The 13,562-nt window shown below is 52.7% G+C and overlaps 2 protein-coding genes and 2 long non-coding RNA genes across 6 annotated transcripts in view; 2 read left to right on the top strand and 2 right to left on the bottom strand.

Annotated features, from left to right (window-relative positions):
- The window catches only part of LOC306648946, a 4,094-nt gene extending 3,123 nt beyond the window's left edge, over positions 1–971 (bottom strand). The window contains exons 1-2 of the long non-coding RNA XR_013760538.1: positions 780–971; positions 572–651 (exon numbers count right to left, since the gene is read on the bottom strand). This is a non-coding gene — a long non-coding RNA (uncharacterized lncRNA). The remainder of the gene's footprint in view (positions 1–571; positions 652–779) is intronic.
- LOC306648945 overlaps positions 1–4,785 on the top strand; it is a 440,075-nt gene extending 435,290 nt beyond the window's left edge. The window contains exon 2 of the long non-coding RNA XR_013760537.1: positions 3,670–4,785. This is a non-coding gene — a long non-coding RNA (uncharacterized lncRNA). The remainder of the gene's footprint in view (positions 1–3,669) is intronic.
- SYNGR4 (synaptogyrin 4) overlaps positions 1–4,785 on the top strand; it is an 18,369-nt gene extending 13,584 nt beyond the window's left edge. For all 3 annotated transcript variants that reach the window (XM_079119444.1, XM_079119443.1, XM_079119442.1), the window contains exons 3-5: positions 233–470; positions 1,877–2,016; positions 2,338–4,785. In XM_079119444.1, coding sequence (XP_078975570.1) covers positions 233–470; positions 1,877–2,016; positions 2,338–2,568 — 609 coding nt within the window. In that variant the 3' untranslated portion in view covers positions 2,569–4,785. The remainder of the gene's footprint in view (positions 1–232; positions 471–1,876; positions 2,017–2,337) is intronic.
- Positions 4,786–5,158: 373 nt separating this feature from the next.
- Positions 5,159–12,134, bottom strand: KDELR1 (KDEL endoplasmic reticulum protein retention receptor 1). The gene is made up of 5 exons (XM_079119445.1): positions 11,840–12,134; positions 11,060–11,160; positions 10,640–10,798; positions 6,841–7,093; positions 5,159–5,912 (listed from the first exon to the last, which is right to left on the bottom strand). Exons 1-5 carry the CDS (start codon positions 11,928–11,930, stop codon positions 5,878–5,880), a joined length of 639 nt encoding a protein of 212 aa, XP_078975571.1. The 5' UTR covers positions 11,931–12,134; the 3' UTR covers positions 5,159–5,877.
- Positions 12,135–13,562: the final 1,428 nt, after the last annotated feature.

Here is a 13,562-nt window from a genome sequence, read left to right on the forward strand (position 1 = left end):
GTTGAGGAAGGGCCCTTGGGAGCTTGTGGGGGGTGGTCTGAGGAGGCAAGATTGGAGGCAGGGGGGCAATGGAGGGAGGGGCGGAGAAGAGGGGATGAAGGGCAGAGGCTGAGGACTCTGAGGGTGTGACAGGGAGAGAGAGGGCAAGAGTGCAGCAGGACTGTCCCAGCCAGGGAGGAAGAGCCACTCAGGGGAGTCGCTGAGCTCCACCCTGGTCCTTGGGGGCCCACAGATCTTCTCCCTCGTCATCTTCTCCTCCCTGCTGACTGATGGCTACCAGAACAAGACGGAGTCTCCTCAGCTCCACTGTGTCCTCAACAGCAACAATGTGGCCTGTAGCTTCGCTGTGGGGGCTGGCTTCCTGGCCTTCCTCAGCTGCCTGGCCTTCCTGGCTCTGGATGCCCACGAAAGCCGCATCGCTAGCACCCGCTTCAAGACAGCCTTCCAGCTCCTAGACTTCATCCTGGCTGGTGAGCCCCCGGGTCCTCCCACCCAGAGCCACCCTCCTGCGCACAACCTGACTCCCAGGGCCTACAGGACACAGCCCCTGGCCACCCATTTGGCCCCTTACCTGACAGTCCTCTCATCCTGAGGGTCTGACCACACATGGCCCCATACTTCTCACTGCTAGTCAACACCTGCCGTTTCCTCCTAGGGAACAATTAAGCATCCTCCAGAGCCAGGCATGGCCTGCCCCCAGGCTCATTCCCTTCTGTCCAGCTTACCTCCACCTCCCCCATTCATCTCCCTCATTTACTAAACATTTCTTGAAAAGTCACCTGAGGCAGGAGGTGGGGTTTGGAGCTTGGAGCCAGATGGACCCCAGCACCTCCTTGCTCTGTGGGCTTGTACGTCTTATCCCTTCTTTCACCATCAGTAAAGGCTGGAATGAAGAGCCCACCTTGCAGGGGTTTCTGAGGATGAAAAAAGGGAGACCTGTGGTAATGCGGACATTCAGGGAGTGCTTCCCCAAGTCAGGCACACCGTCAGGGCACACAAATCCTCTCCTTTAAAGGTCCTCAGAACCACCCTAGGAGGTGAGTCCTGCTCATTTTCCTGTTTTATAGAGAAGGAAACTGAGGCTTGAGGAGGCTCTGTAACCGGGACGCTGCTGCCGAGTGAGTGGCAGGTCAAACACTCCTCACCACTGCCAGATACTCTCCATAGAGCCTGGCACACAGTAAGCACTAAATAAATGCACATTCTTTATACTTACACCCTGGCTTCCTCCTCCTCTGTCAGATCTCTTCTCTGCCCTCCTCCTCCCTACAGGGCTCAGGGAGTCAGCACAGGTCGCTGAATCCGGCTCTATCTGAGAGAGCTTTCCGTGAGAGGGGAACATTCTGTACCTGTGCTCTCCAGTGCAGGAGCCACTGGCTACACTTGGCCACTGAGCATTTGAAATGTGGCCAGTGCAACAGAGGAACTGAATTCTTATTATTTTATTTATTTATTTTTAGTACCAAGGATTGAACTCAGGGGCACTCATCCACTGAGCCCCATCCCCAGCCCAATTTTGTATTGTACTTACAGACGGGGTCTCACTGAGAGTTGCTTAGCGCCTCACTTTTGCTGAGGCTGGCTTTGAACTCGCGATCTTCCTGCCTCAAGCTCTCGAGCCGCTGGGATTACAGGCATGAGCCACTGGGCCGGCAGGAACTGAATTATTTTCAAATTCTACTTGAATTAATTGACGTCAAAGCAGTCACATGTGGCCCGTGGCTCCTGTGTTGGATGTTTTGGACTGCAAGGCTGTGTTCCAGCGGTTCACTCCTAGGAGGGATCACAGGGACTGGGTTGAACCAGTGGGCAGTGGCACAAGACTCCTCACCCCATTCTTTGCACATCCTGTCCCTCTTCTCTCCTCATGCCGCAGTCCTCTGGGCATGCATCTGGTTCGTGGGGTTCTGCTTCCTGGCCAATCAGTGGCAGCATTCACAGCCCAAAGAGTTCCTCCTGGGGAGCAGCAGCGCCAAGGCAGCCATCGCTTTCTCTTTCTTCTCCATCCTTGTCTGGGTGAGGTTGAGCCCCAGCCCCCACCACATCCCAGGGACCCTCTGCAGAATGGGGTCGGGGGGATAGAACATTCCAGCTCTGTGTCACTCCCCTGGCGGTCAGGGGTGGGGCTCTCCCAGGGCCTCCATTGACCTCTTCCAGGCTCACCTTCCAAAGGTTAGCCAAAGCCCAACATGAGGAATGATGCCTTGGCTGGGTGTCCCTGGGCAGTGAGCAGTTACACAACTGATCCCTGTCACTCCCTCCCAGTCCAGGCCCTAACCTGTCCCTCTCCTCCCCTGTCGCCCGAGTCAGCCTACAGCCACCCTTTTCTGCCCACAGATATTCCAGGCTTATCTGGCGATCCAGGACCTCCGAAATGATGCTCCAGTCCCCTACAAGCGCTCCCTGGATGAGGGTGGTGTGGTGCTGACCACCCTCTCCCCACCCTCTGCAGCCAGCCCTGTCAATTTGCCTACCGGCCCCAACAGCCTGAGTTACTCCAGCTCCGCCCTGTCCCCCTATCTGACCACTCCAAAGGCCCCTCGCCTTGCTATGATGCCTGACAACTAAACATTCTTATCCACATCAGTAAAGAGATACTCCTCCCTCCAGAAGGGTTTCTGAAAACAGCCCTGTCCTTCTCATTTCTGTTCTGCTTATCCTTTGAGTGACTGGGGGTGAGGGGAGAAGTCCCACCAGTGACCTGAGGTCTCTGCAGTGGGTCACATTTCTGTAGCACCTCCAGGCACCCCCTTTCTGGCAGCAGGCAGGAAGCATTTTTCAGGCCTGTTAAGTACCACGTCCTGTCATGTCATCTGCTCCTCAAGCCCCTGACACTGCCACGGGAGGGAAGCACAAGGCGCCCCATCACACAGGTGTGGAAGCCAAAGCTCAGAGACAGAAAACGTTTGCGCTCATGGAGAGAGCACCAAGAATCGGGGCCAACAACGAGTCCCAGCCCTGTTGCTGACGTCAAAGACTTCACTCCTTACAGTGACAAGGGGCACAACACAAAACCATGCTGTCTGAAGCGTCTGTGAAGGGATAGGGTACACTGAGTCCATGAACGAGGTTCAGGGGGCATTCTTGTCTTCCAACATTTCAAAGTCTGTGTTAGGAAAGAGGAAGGGGTTTTTGCTGTGGTAGAACCCCAGTGCTAACAGGGCACTCGTGCACAGGCCACAGTGCTCCTGCCTCCAGGGGCCAGCAGGTAACCCCGGTGGGGGAGCACCTGTCAGGCAGTAGCAAGGACTGAGGGCCTTGTCTGGAAGAGGCAGCTTCCACCTGCCATTGAGGCATGGGGCCTGGAGATGCTAGAGCAGCGCTGTCCAATTGAAATTGGCTAGTAGCCCACCACATTGACAAAGCAAAACAAGTAAAGTTAATTTTAATAGATTTTATTCAACCCAATATGTCCAAAATAGTACCATTTCAACAGGTAATCAATATAAAAATTGTCAGTGAGGTATTTTATATTCTTTTACACTGAGTTTTGAAATCCATGTGTATCTTATGCTAATAGCACAACTCATTTTGGATTTGCCACATTTCAAGTGCTTACTGGTTATGTGTAACTGATGGCTACCACATTGGACAGTGCAGCTCTAGAACCTCCTGGTTTTTCAAGAACTGGACATCCATTGTGTGTGTGTGTGTGTGTGTGTGTTTTAGTAGGCAACAGATTTTTTAAAAAGTAATCATTGTGTGCAGGCCAAACAAAGCACACCAATACAGGGGGCCACTGTGGCTGGCAGAACGTTTGCTTACACCGGTGTGGGTTGTGGGGTCCCATTGGTCTCTTTTGAGGCTTCATGTGTGTCAGGCCCTGTACTCAGTTCTGGAGGTTCAGAAATGAATATGGTATGATCCCCGTGGGCATCTGGAGGAAATGGCTGTCGTGCAGTGGGACAGGAAGTGTTCCAACCTGGGAAATGGGATGATTCTAAGCCTCTGCTCCTCATTCTGTCACCAGCTGGGTGATCTTGAGTATGTCATTTAATTTCTCTGGGCTGAGTTATGTTGGCTGTACAACTGAAGAATTGGATTAGATTTAGACAGGCAGTTCACCCAAGCAGCCCTGCTCCTGTTTCCTTTACCAAGTTTCTAAACAGAGGTCCCACCCTACAGAAGCAATTAAACACAAGGTCTCTGGTGTCAGGAACTGCATATGCAAACTCCATTTTTGCCATTCACCCTGCTAAGCCTGTTTCTTCATCTGCAAAGAGCCCCCTCTTTAGGAAGGATAAGAGTCAAATGAGCTTATCCATGTGATGCACAGGGCCTGGCACCTATTAAGTGTTCAGAAAATGCCAGCTCCCTGCCTGCTGAAGCTTCCATGGTCATCCTGCAGAAGATCTGGAGGCAGTGAAGCAGAATTAGGAAGTTCGCACAGAATATACAGGAAGGCTGACTAAAATGAGGGTCAAAATGTAAATGCTCACAAGAGCCAGACAGGTCACCTAAGGGTAGGAAATAGGCCAGGTGTGAAGCCAAGTCAGAGAGAGACCTAGAAAATATTTCATTTGCCTTTTAACACTACACAAACAAATCAAAACAAGACACATGGTGTGAGTCCAATGATACACTACAGCAGTCCCACAGCCAAGTCCTGGGGACTGTGGTGAGACGCTCACATCCCCTCCATTCAGTGCCAGCCATCTGCCGCCATCCAGAAGTGCAGGCCCAGCACCATCAGGCTGACAGCTCTCTTTTTAAGAGAAGCCAGAAATCCAGACTTGGATATGAAAATCTGGTTTTGAAAGGCCAGCAACCCATTCTTTTTTCCTTTCTTTTTTAGAAAAAAAAACATCATGTGGCTCAACAGAATGTAGCAGAGTGCCAATCGAGAGAGGGACTGGGGCTGCCTGTGGCCTGACATACACGTTCTGGAAAGTCCTCGGCAGCCCTGAGGGTCTGGAGAACTGTAGGCAGCTTCTACGGCAAGGTAAGAATCTTCAAGATTTTCTCCAAAACCTCTTCCCCAGCAGAGCCATAGGAATCGGGGTGCAGCTGAGTCTTGGGAAACTCCATTTCTCATCTTTCTGCTCCTCCCAGACCTCTGGTCACCAGGGACAGTCCATAAAGAAAAAGCAGAGCAGAGAGGGGTTGGGGTAGGACCCCGCATATGCCAGGGAGAGGGCAAGGAGTAGCAAAAGAGAGGTATACTTTTCCTGTTTATTTCAAGAGAACAAAGAAGTAACCATCAAATTCTGTACAAAAACATGGCATTAGAGCTGTGGTGCCCATATGCCAGCCCCCTTCCCATGCCTGAGCCCAGAGTCCCCCTCGTTTGTCAAAAAAAAAAAAAAAAAAAGGAAAAGACCAAAAACCCAAATTCTTGAGGGGTAAAATTTTTATGAAAAATCAAGGGAGACCTTCCTGGGCCTCCCTTCTTCCCTGTCCCCAACCCAGGAACTTGGGTGGAGGTGCTATGGTCCTGGCCAGGTGAGCGGTGGGGCAGGCAGTGTGGCAGGTGTAGTGTTTGGCAACCAGTGGGGCTGGGCAATGCCTGGAAAGGAGCTGAGGGGCTCGAGGAGGGGAGACCTCTGGCCCTGCCTTGGCCCATAGGACACTTGAAAACAGTTTATAAAAATCAGGGCCAGAGAGTAGAAGAGAAAGGAGTCATCAGAATCAAAAACTAAATAGTGGAAAGATTTTTTTTTTTCTTCTCTAAAAGGCAAAAAACTACAAACAACCCAGGTCTGGAGCTTCCCAAGACATGGGTCCTCCACTGCACCCCCCAACCCGGTGGGAATGGGTATGGGAAGCGAGGAGAGGTGGATTTTTTAAAAAGTCACCCCTGGACGGGAAGGCTCTTGTCTTCTGTCACCTTCCTCTGCCTTCCACCGCTGCTGAGGAGAGGGCTGGTGAGGACCAGCGCTATGCCGGCAAACTTAGCTTCTTCCCCTTTAGGACTGTGAAGAGAGAGAAGGGGTGGTGGTTAGCCTTGAGGCCCTGCAGAAAGGGGACAACTTCCTGCCCCCAGAGCAGGGGCTCATGCATTGAGCTGGGCAGACATGCAGGGAGGGACAACCCCCAGGACTTAGGATCATGAACTGATTGCGGAAGGGGTGAGGTTGGGAACCCTGTTCTCATCCTAGGGGCTGAGCAATGGAGGCCAAGAGGAGGCCCCATTTCTTCAGTGCTGGTTGTTCCTCTTTCTCCCTTGAAGAACTCTGGCAGGGATGTCCAGGTGAAACCACCCGCTCCAGCCCTCCAAAATTTAATCCTGGGGACTGGGGAGTGTCTCCAAGTCTCTGCTTATCACTCTCTTTCCTGACTCCTAGGTTTCCGGGTCTCTACTTAATACTACCTCCTCCAAGAGGCCGCCCTGCCCATGTGAAGTAGCCCCCACCCTTCACAGTTCTCAATGAACATCCCTGATTTCTTTCTTCCATAGCTCTTCAAACACTTCTCTCCTTTATTCACACACTATCTTCCCCAGTAGGATATAAGGGGAGGGAAGGGCCTTGACCATCTTTTTCCCTTCAGCTACATCCCCAAAACCTAGTGCTGAGGAGTCAGAAAGGCTTGATGAATTTGTTGAATGAATGAATGGAAGGATGAAGGGATCAATCCCAGTGCACCCAAGTTCTTGTGGGGCCTAAGCTATACTTGAAGTGATCAATACAATCTGAAGACAGGAACTCCTTGGTCCTTGGGGAGAAAGGGACCGGAGGCATGAATTCTTAGGGGACAGAGGGCATGGGCCCTCAGAAGCCAGGAGAAGAAGCCCTCCTCCCCTTGAGTGATACGGGGCTGAGGAGATGGACACCAGGCTACGGGGAGGGTAGGGGAGGAGGAAAGGCAGGTTCCCTCCAGCCAGCCCTGCCTCCTGGCTACCTTTGGTGATATAGAGGTAGAAGAAATCGCAGTAGAGGACTGTCTGGACCAGGCCAGCCACGATGGCGATGAGATCGAAGAAGCCCTCGAAGTGGTAGCGCCAAATCCAGTTGAAGAGATAGAGGGTGCGGTAGACACCCAGCGCAAACAGGTAGTGGCTCGTGATGGTCTCCGCCTCACCAGTCTTGCTCACCATGAACAGCTGCGGCAAGATGGCCACTGACTCCAGGTAGATAGAGAAGGTCCAGAGGATCTGCCAAAAGGCCAGGGAGCAGGTGTGGAGGACAGGATGAGATGAGAGGGCAGGGCAGGGGAGGAGGCAGAGGACTCGCTGCTCTCAGGCACAGTGAACTCCATCCCGGTGCTTAGCACACGCCCGACACCATCCTTCCCCGTGAGGGGATCATAGCTATCAAACCATCCATCTATGTATGTGGAAACTGAGGCTCAGAGAAGGTAAGACACTTGCTAGTAGCTAGTAAGCAGCAGAACCAGGGACTTGAACTGGAGTCAGTACCCATGAACTCTTTGCAACTGGCCTCTCTAAAGGTGGACTGGGTCAGAAACTTGGCTTGGAGATTTCCCATGTGCAAGGACTAGGGTTCGAATCCCCAGCACCACCAAAAAGAGAGAGAGAGAGAGAGAGAGAGAGAGAGAGACCGACCTTCTGAGACCCTGGGCAAGACACACAGACTCCACAAGCCTCTGCTTCCACCTGTCTAAAATGGGGCTGCTGTCCTACTCTCTGAGCATCGCCATTCAATCTTTAGAGACCTTAATTAGGTGCTGTTGATCCCTGGCTTACAACCTTCCAGTAGCTTCTTCCTATCACCTGAGAATCAAATGCTAATGCATTGGCCTTCAATACCCTCCCAATCTGACCTCCTCTCCCACTCCCCCCTCACTCTCTGGGCTGCAGCCATCTGGGCCACCTCCCTGGTCCTCCAACATATCATGCTCCTTCCTGCCACAGGGCCTTTGTACTTGTTGTTGCCTCAGCAGGGAAATCTCTTCCCCAGATGGTCGTGTGCCTACCTCTTCCCTGGCCATCCTTCTCCCAGGGCTGTCAGATCACCGTCTTATCTCCTTCCTGGCCCTCTCACCAGAACTAACTCCATGAGGCCTGGGGACCCAGCGCCTAGCACAGTTCCCGAATGAATGAGAGTGAGTTGGCAGGAGGAAACATCTACAAAGGGCTCCCCATGTGTTGGCATAAGCCACCATTGAAGGAGCAGTGAAAACTGTCTTCATGAGCAGGACAAGGGTATCACAAGACAGGGGAGGAAGAGACTGCAAACACCTGCCAGTCTCCTATCAGTCCCCAGCTCCTGAAAGTCCCACCTGGGGTTGATCTGTGAGACACACAGAAACCTCCCCTCAGAGAAAAAACCAGGTGGCAGGTGTGACTCCTCCCCAGCTGTTTTGGTTTGTGGGAAGGAAGTGGAAAACATGAGGATGTATTCATAGCAATTCGGGCTTCCAGAGCATTACTGCCTCAAAGGCACTGCGGTGTGCACCTTAGAATTCAGCCTCAACCCTGTGAGGTAAGTTCCTTATCATCCCTGTTACACCAAAGAGCAAACTGAGACCCAAGGGCTAAGTAACTTCTCCAAGGTAACACCAGATTCCCATCCAGGCAGCTAGACTCTAGGGTCTGCTACCTTAACCATCCAGAACCCTCCAAGAGTCTTATAGCAACCAAGTTGGTTGAGGTTCTTGAGAAATGTACCCATTAAATTTATGTACACCCAACTCTCACCCCTAGGGCTACCATTGAGGAATGGAATCACAGCATAGGAGGAGACAGATGGCCTACTGCATTTATCTATTTCAAGATATCTGACTATTTTCCCCTGGTACTGGGGATTGAAACCCAGGGGTGCTCTACCACTGAGCTACACCCCGACCCTTTTAATTTTTTACTTGAGTAAGGGTTTTGCTGAGTCTGGCCTCGAACTTGACATCCTCCTGCCTTAGCCTCCCAAAGCAACGGGATTACATGTATGTGCCATCATGCCCAGCATGGTATCTGAATTTGTAAAGAGTATCTTCCTTCTGTGATTAAAAGCACCATTAAAGTAGCAGACCTGGGTTCAAATCTTACAAATTCTCCAAGTCTCATCTCAGTCCTCTGAGAAATCGGGATGAATACACCTGCTCCCCAGGATGACCAGGGGATCCGATGGGATGAAGACTAGAATAGCCCACTCGCGCCAGGCACAGCCATGCAGGCATAGTGATACTTTGCACAAGTGACCTTCCTTTCTGAACATGGAAAACACAAAGTCTACAGACAAGAGTTCACTTCTGGTCTGGCTCCCACCTTGAGAAAGCCCCTTTGTCTCCTGCAGCCTCAGTTAGCCTCTCCATCTGCAAAATGGGTCCAGTCACCTCTAGTTGGCAGGGTAGCTATGAGTTAGTCAAGGGTGTGGCTGAGCTCTCTCTGCAAGGTGGTCACGGTATGTTTGCAAAGTCAGCACCTGAAACTAAGACCAGCACGATCTGACCATGGCATGATCTGACCCCCTGTACCGTTTCTGAGGACCTGGTGGCTATAGTGACCCCCTGTTAGATTTATCTACCCTACACAGTGCTTTTACTATTTTGAATCTGTGGCTAAAATTTACAATGACATCTATTCTGAAAACTCCTGAATTATAGCTTCTGTCAAGAACATCAGCAGGTCCAGCCACCCAGAGCCAGTTTCCTACAGGGCAGGAGTGGGGAAGGAAAGGTTGCCCCAAATTTACAACTCCAAACAGGTTCCAGGAGGCAGGGGATGGCAGACTTATCATTGGCTCTCCCAAAATCCCTCCCAGGAGTTTGTACAGGCCCCACCAAAATGCAATGGAATAAAGATCATGACAGTTAACGTTTTGAAGAAAAAGTATCAGGTAGCATACAAAACACTTAAGTCACTGAACACTTGCTGTCATGGCACTTCCCACCTCATGTCAGACACTGGGCCTTACAGACATCAACCCCTCACTAGAACCCTGAGAGGGGCAGGGCTGCAGCTCAATGCCTGACTGCATACTTAGCGTGCATGGGGCACTGGGTTCCATCCCAGAAAAAAAAAAAAAAAAAAAAAAGAAAAGAAAAGAAAAAAGAAAGAAAGAAAAAGAAAAAAACGAAAGAAAGGAAGATCCCTATGAGGTAGGAACAGATTATCGCCATTTTACAGGTGAGGAAACAAACACAGAGAGGTATGCATGACTTGCCCAAAGTCCCACCACTGCTCAGTGGGAGAAGCAGGCTTCCAATCCCTGCACCCTGGTTCTAGAGTCTCAGGGTGTTTAACCAGAGGCAATGTTGTCACATCTCAATAAATCCTCACAGTGACCCAATTCAACTTTACAAATAGGGACACTAAGTTATGGAGAGGTCAAATCACAGGCCCAGGTTCATACCAGTAGAAAAGGTAGATCTAGGATTCAAGTGCATGCATCCTTGCCCCATGTTCCCAAGTCCTGAGCTATTCAGTCTGGTACTTGCTAGGCTGGTGACCTTGGACATTCAGACTCCCTAGATTTCAGTTTCCCTACCTCCAAAATGGGGTTGTTGTAAAAACTGGTGAGTCCATATCTGTGAACTGCACCGAGCAAGTCTAGCACACAGTTACTCCTGCTACTGCCCTTAACCTATCTCCTTCCAGATCCTGTGTGATGAGCATGAAGGGCCTAAAATAAGGAGGCCTCAGCAAACCCCATGGAAGGAAGCACTGGAGACTCCCTGCTATCTATCAGCAGTCATCCCACCACAACCATCTGACCACTGCAGGGCCACACCAGGGGCCTACCTCCAGAGGGGTGAAGTCGTGGTTGACCAGGAATGCCAGGATGGCCGTGGGAACGACAAGGAACTCCACTCGGAACGTATCATGGTTCCCATCATAAGTGGCTTTGAACTTGCTGTAAATCATCCAGACCGTGGTGAAAGAGCAGGCTATGTAGACCACCTGATGAGGGACATGATGACAGGGTGACTCAACTCACAGGGCAGGGCCTGCACATCCAACACAGGATGAAAGCACAGCCCCCTCCTCACTCAGAGGCAGAAATCAAGTCCCAGCCCCTCACCTGTCAAGAGTCTGGATCCATCCCTCCTCCCTCAGACCCAGGAGCCCAGGCCCCACACCCACTCTTGCCCACTCTTCCCTGGGACCCTCACCTGGTTCCCCTGCCTCAGGGGGCCCAGGGAGGTGGCATGGAGCCTTTACCTTCATGCATGTGTTGTAAAGTGAGATGTAATTGGTGAAGAGGTCCAGGTAGCGGGCAGTGAACACCACAGCAAACAGGACCTGGCTCTTCCCTGAAATCCCTGTGGTCAGACAGAGAGAGGAGGAGGAGGAGAAGGCTGAGGGTGGGTTGCATGGGCAATAAACTAAAGCAGCACGGTGCCTGGGACCAGCCCGAGGCAGCTCTGGAGCACAGCAGTCCCAGGAGGCCTGCCCAACCCGCTTTGCTTCAGCAGGGCCCTTTCCCACCGCCCACAGCCAGGGGGCAGCCAGTCCCAAAGCTACTCTAGCCCGAGGCTTCAGTCCTAGTCTAGGCCTCACTGCCACCCTGGCCCCTCTCAGGGTCCTCCCACCATCTGGACCCAAGATGGGGCCGAAGGAGGACCCTGCCTGACCTCAGCCCCCGGAACCAGTCACCTCCCTCCCGCTCCCTTCCTGGCCACCGCGGTCCACGTCACCAACTCCCAGCCATCTCCCCGCCTTCCGTGGTTCCCTGTTCCCTGCCCCGGAACCCCACAGCTGCCTAGACTGGGGCTGAAGGAGGCTGAACTGGGGTCCAGGAACCATCCCCACTAAAAATGTATACATCCCCACCCCCGGCCTGGGGGAGGGAGTTGACCCCCTGCTGACCTCGGACATGGAAGAGGGATCCCCAGCAAGCAGTGGGGGTTGGAACTTGTTCCCCTAGTGCTCCCAAAGCCTTCCCCCTGTCCTGGGACGCCCCCCGCAGTCTGTCCCCTTCTGCCCGGGTGGGCCTCTCACCGGCACACGAGCGGGACTTCCAGATTTTAAGCAGTAGCAAGATGATGGCTAGGAGGTGGGAGAGGTCTCCCAGGAATCGGAAGAGATTCATGGCTGGGGGGGCTCTGGCAGGGCTGAGCAGGAGGGAGGCAGGCTGGCGGGGGCTGCCCCCCGGGGCTGCTGTTCTGGCGGGCGGCAGGCAGAGGGGCGGGAGAGGGACCCTCCGGCGGGCTCCACTCCGGGGAGGGGGCTCTATGTGGGGGAGCCGAGGCCAGAGCTGGTGGCCGAGCGAGAGCGGGGAAAAGGGAGGAGGGCGGAGGGGGGAGGAGTCCGGACTCGGAGGCCCCGCCCCTAGGGGCGGGCTCCTGTCTCTCCGGCTCCCCCTGTCGCCCACCTCCTGCTTTGCCGAGCCGGCGCCGAACAGCGCCCAAGGCTGTGTCCTATGAATTTGCAGGGTCGCTGGGATCTGATACTTCCAAATCCGGTACTTGATCTCCTAGGCAATCTGTGTCTCGATAAAAGACGGACAACAGCAGCCACGCCTCTGCCCTTACAGGGATTCAGGACGATGGCCTCTGAACTTTAAAAATCCAGGGCCCAAAATATCAACAAAAACAATAACAACAAATTCTTGACCAAGACCCAGAGGCTGGGCAGTAGCTTCTGACCCTCTCAAGGGTCAGCTCTAATACACCCAAAAGAAAAAAGGTGACCCCCAACCTCTCCTGCCTCATGCCCACCTCCCTCAGACCCCAGGTCCAGGCCCAGCCCTCCTCCCTCAGACCCAGGGGTTCCAGAGTTCCTTCTCCACTGGGACTCAGGAATCAGGGCGCCTCCTTCAAGCCTTTTAGTGCTCAGCATTTTGACGCTCCCTTTGACAAACTACTCTCAGGAACCTGAGACACGTGGATAGGACCCTGGGGAAGGCAGTCTGCTCAAGCCTCTGAGGAATGACTTCGTGTATCCCTTCTTTTTAAACTAATGAACCATAATCTCCAACATCCAGAAGAAAAGCAGTGTCTGCTCCATCACAGACGAAGAGGTCCAGACCACAGCCCCTCTTATCCTTCAAGCTGGAGTGTTCCTGGCACTTCTGTAAAGCTTCCCAGACAGTCCTGGGATGCTGTGTGGTGCAGGACACCTGGGTCTGAGGGTGGAGGCCGAGAGAGGGAGAGTGAATGAAAGAGAGAATGTAGGGGTACCTGAAGCAGGAATGGGAACCTCGGTCAGGAGCTCCTGAGGGAGTCTGAGTGTAAGTTTTGCCCTTGAGCCCATTAGGTGAGACTCTTGTTTCCTTCATTGCCAAGGTCTGGTAGGGCAGGGCTGAAAGTGCCCATTCCTGAAAAGGAAGAGACTTAGGGCCTAAATTTTGAGATCTTAGAGGGAGAAAGGGATCATGGATCTAGATTCTTGTGGTTAGGATGCTTGAGCCATAAAATGTTTGGGATGAGACCCTGAATTCAAGGAAGGGGGTCATGGAGGTGAGGGACTGGGGACTGTACCCCTGGATCTGAGGGAGGAGGGCCTGGAGGTTTGGACACCTGGCTCCACCATGGAGACCTAGTTTGCAAGCCTGACCTTCTGGGGCAATAGAAGCTAAAAGATGGGTCTTAGCTTGGTAGATACTGAAGTCAGAGAAAGGATTCCTGTTTCCCATCCCTCAAAGTGGGGAGAGTGCAGAGCCAGCAACCCCTGGCCCTGTAATCTAGTCTGGAGCTCATGCCTCCATAACAGGTTCTGAGTC

This window comes from Sciurus vulgaris (assembly GCF_902686455.1).
Source record: "Sciurus vulgaris genome assembly, chromosome: 17".
NCBI lineage: Eukaryota > Metazoa > Chordata > Mammalia > Rodentia > Sciuridae > Sciurus > Sciurus vulgaris.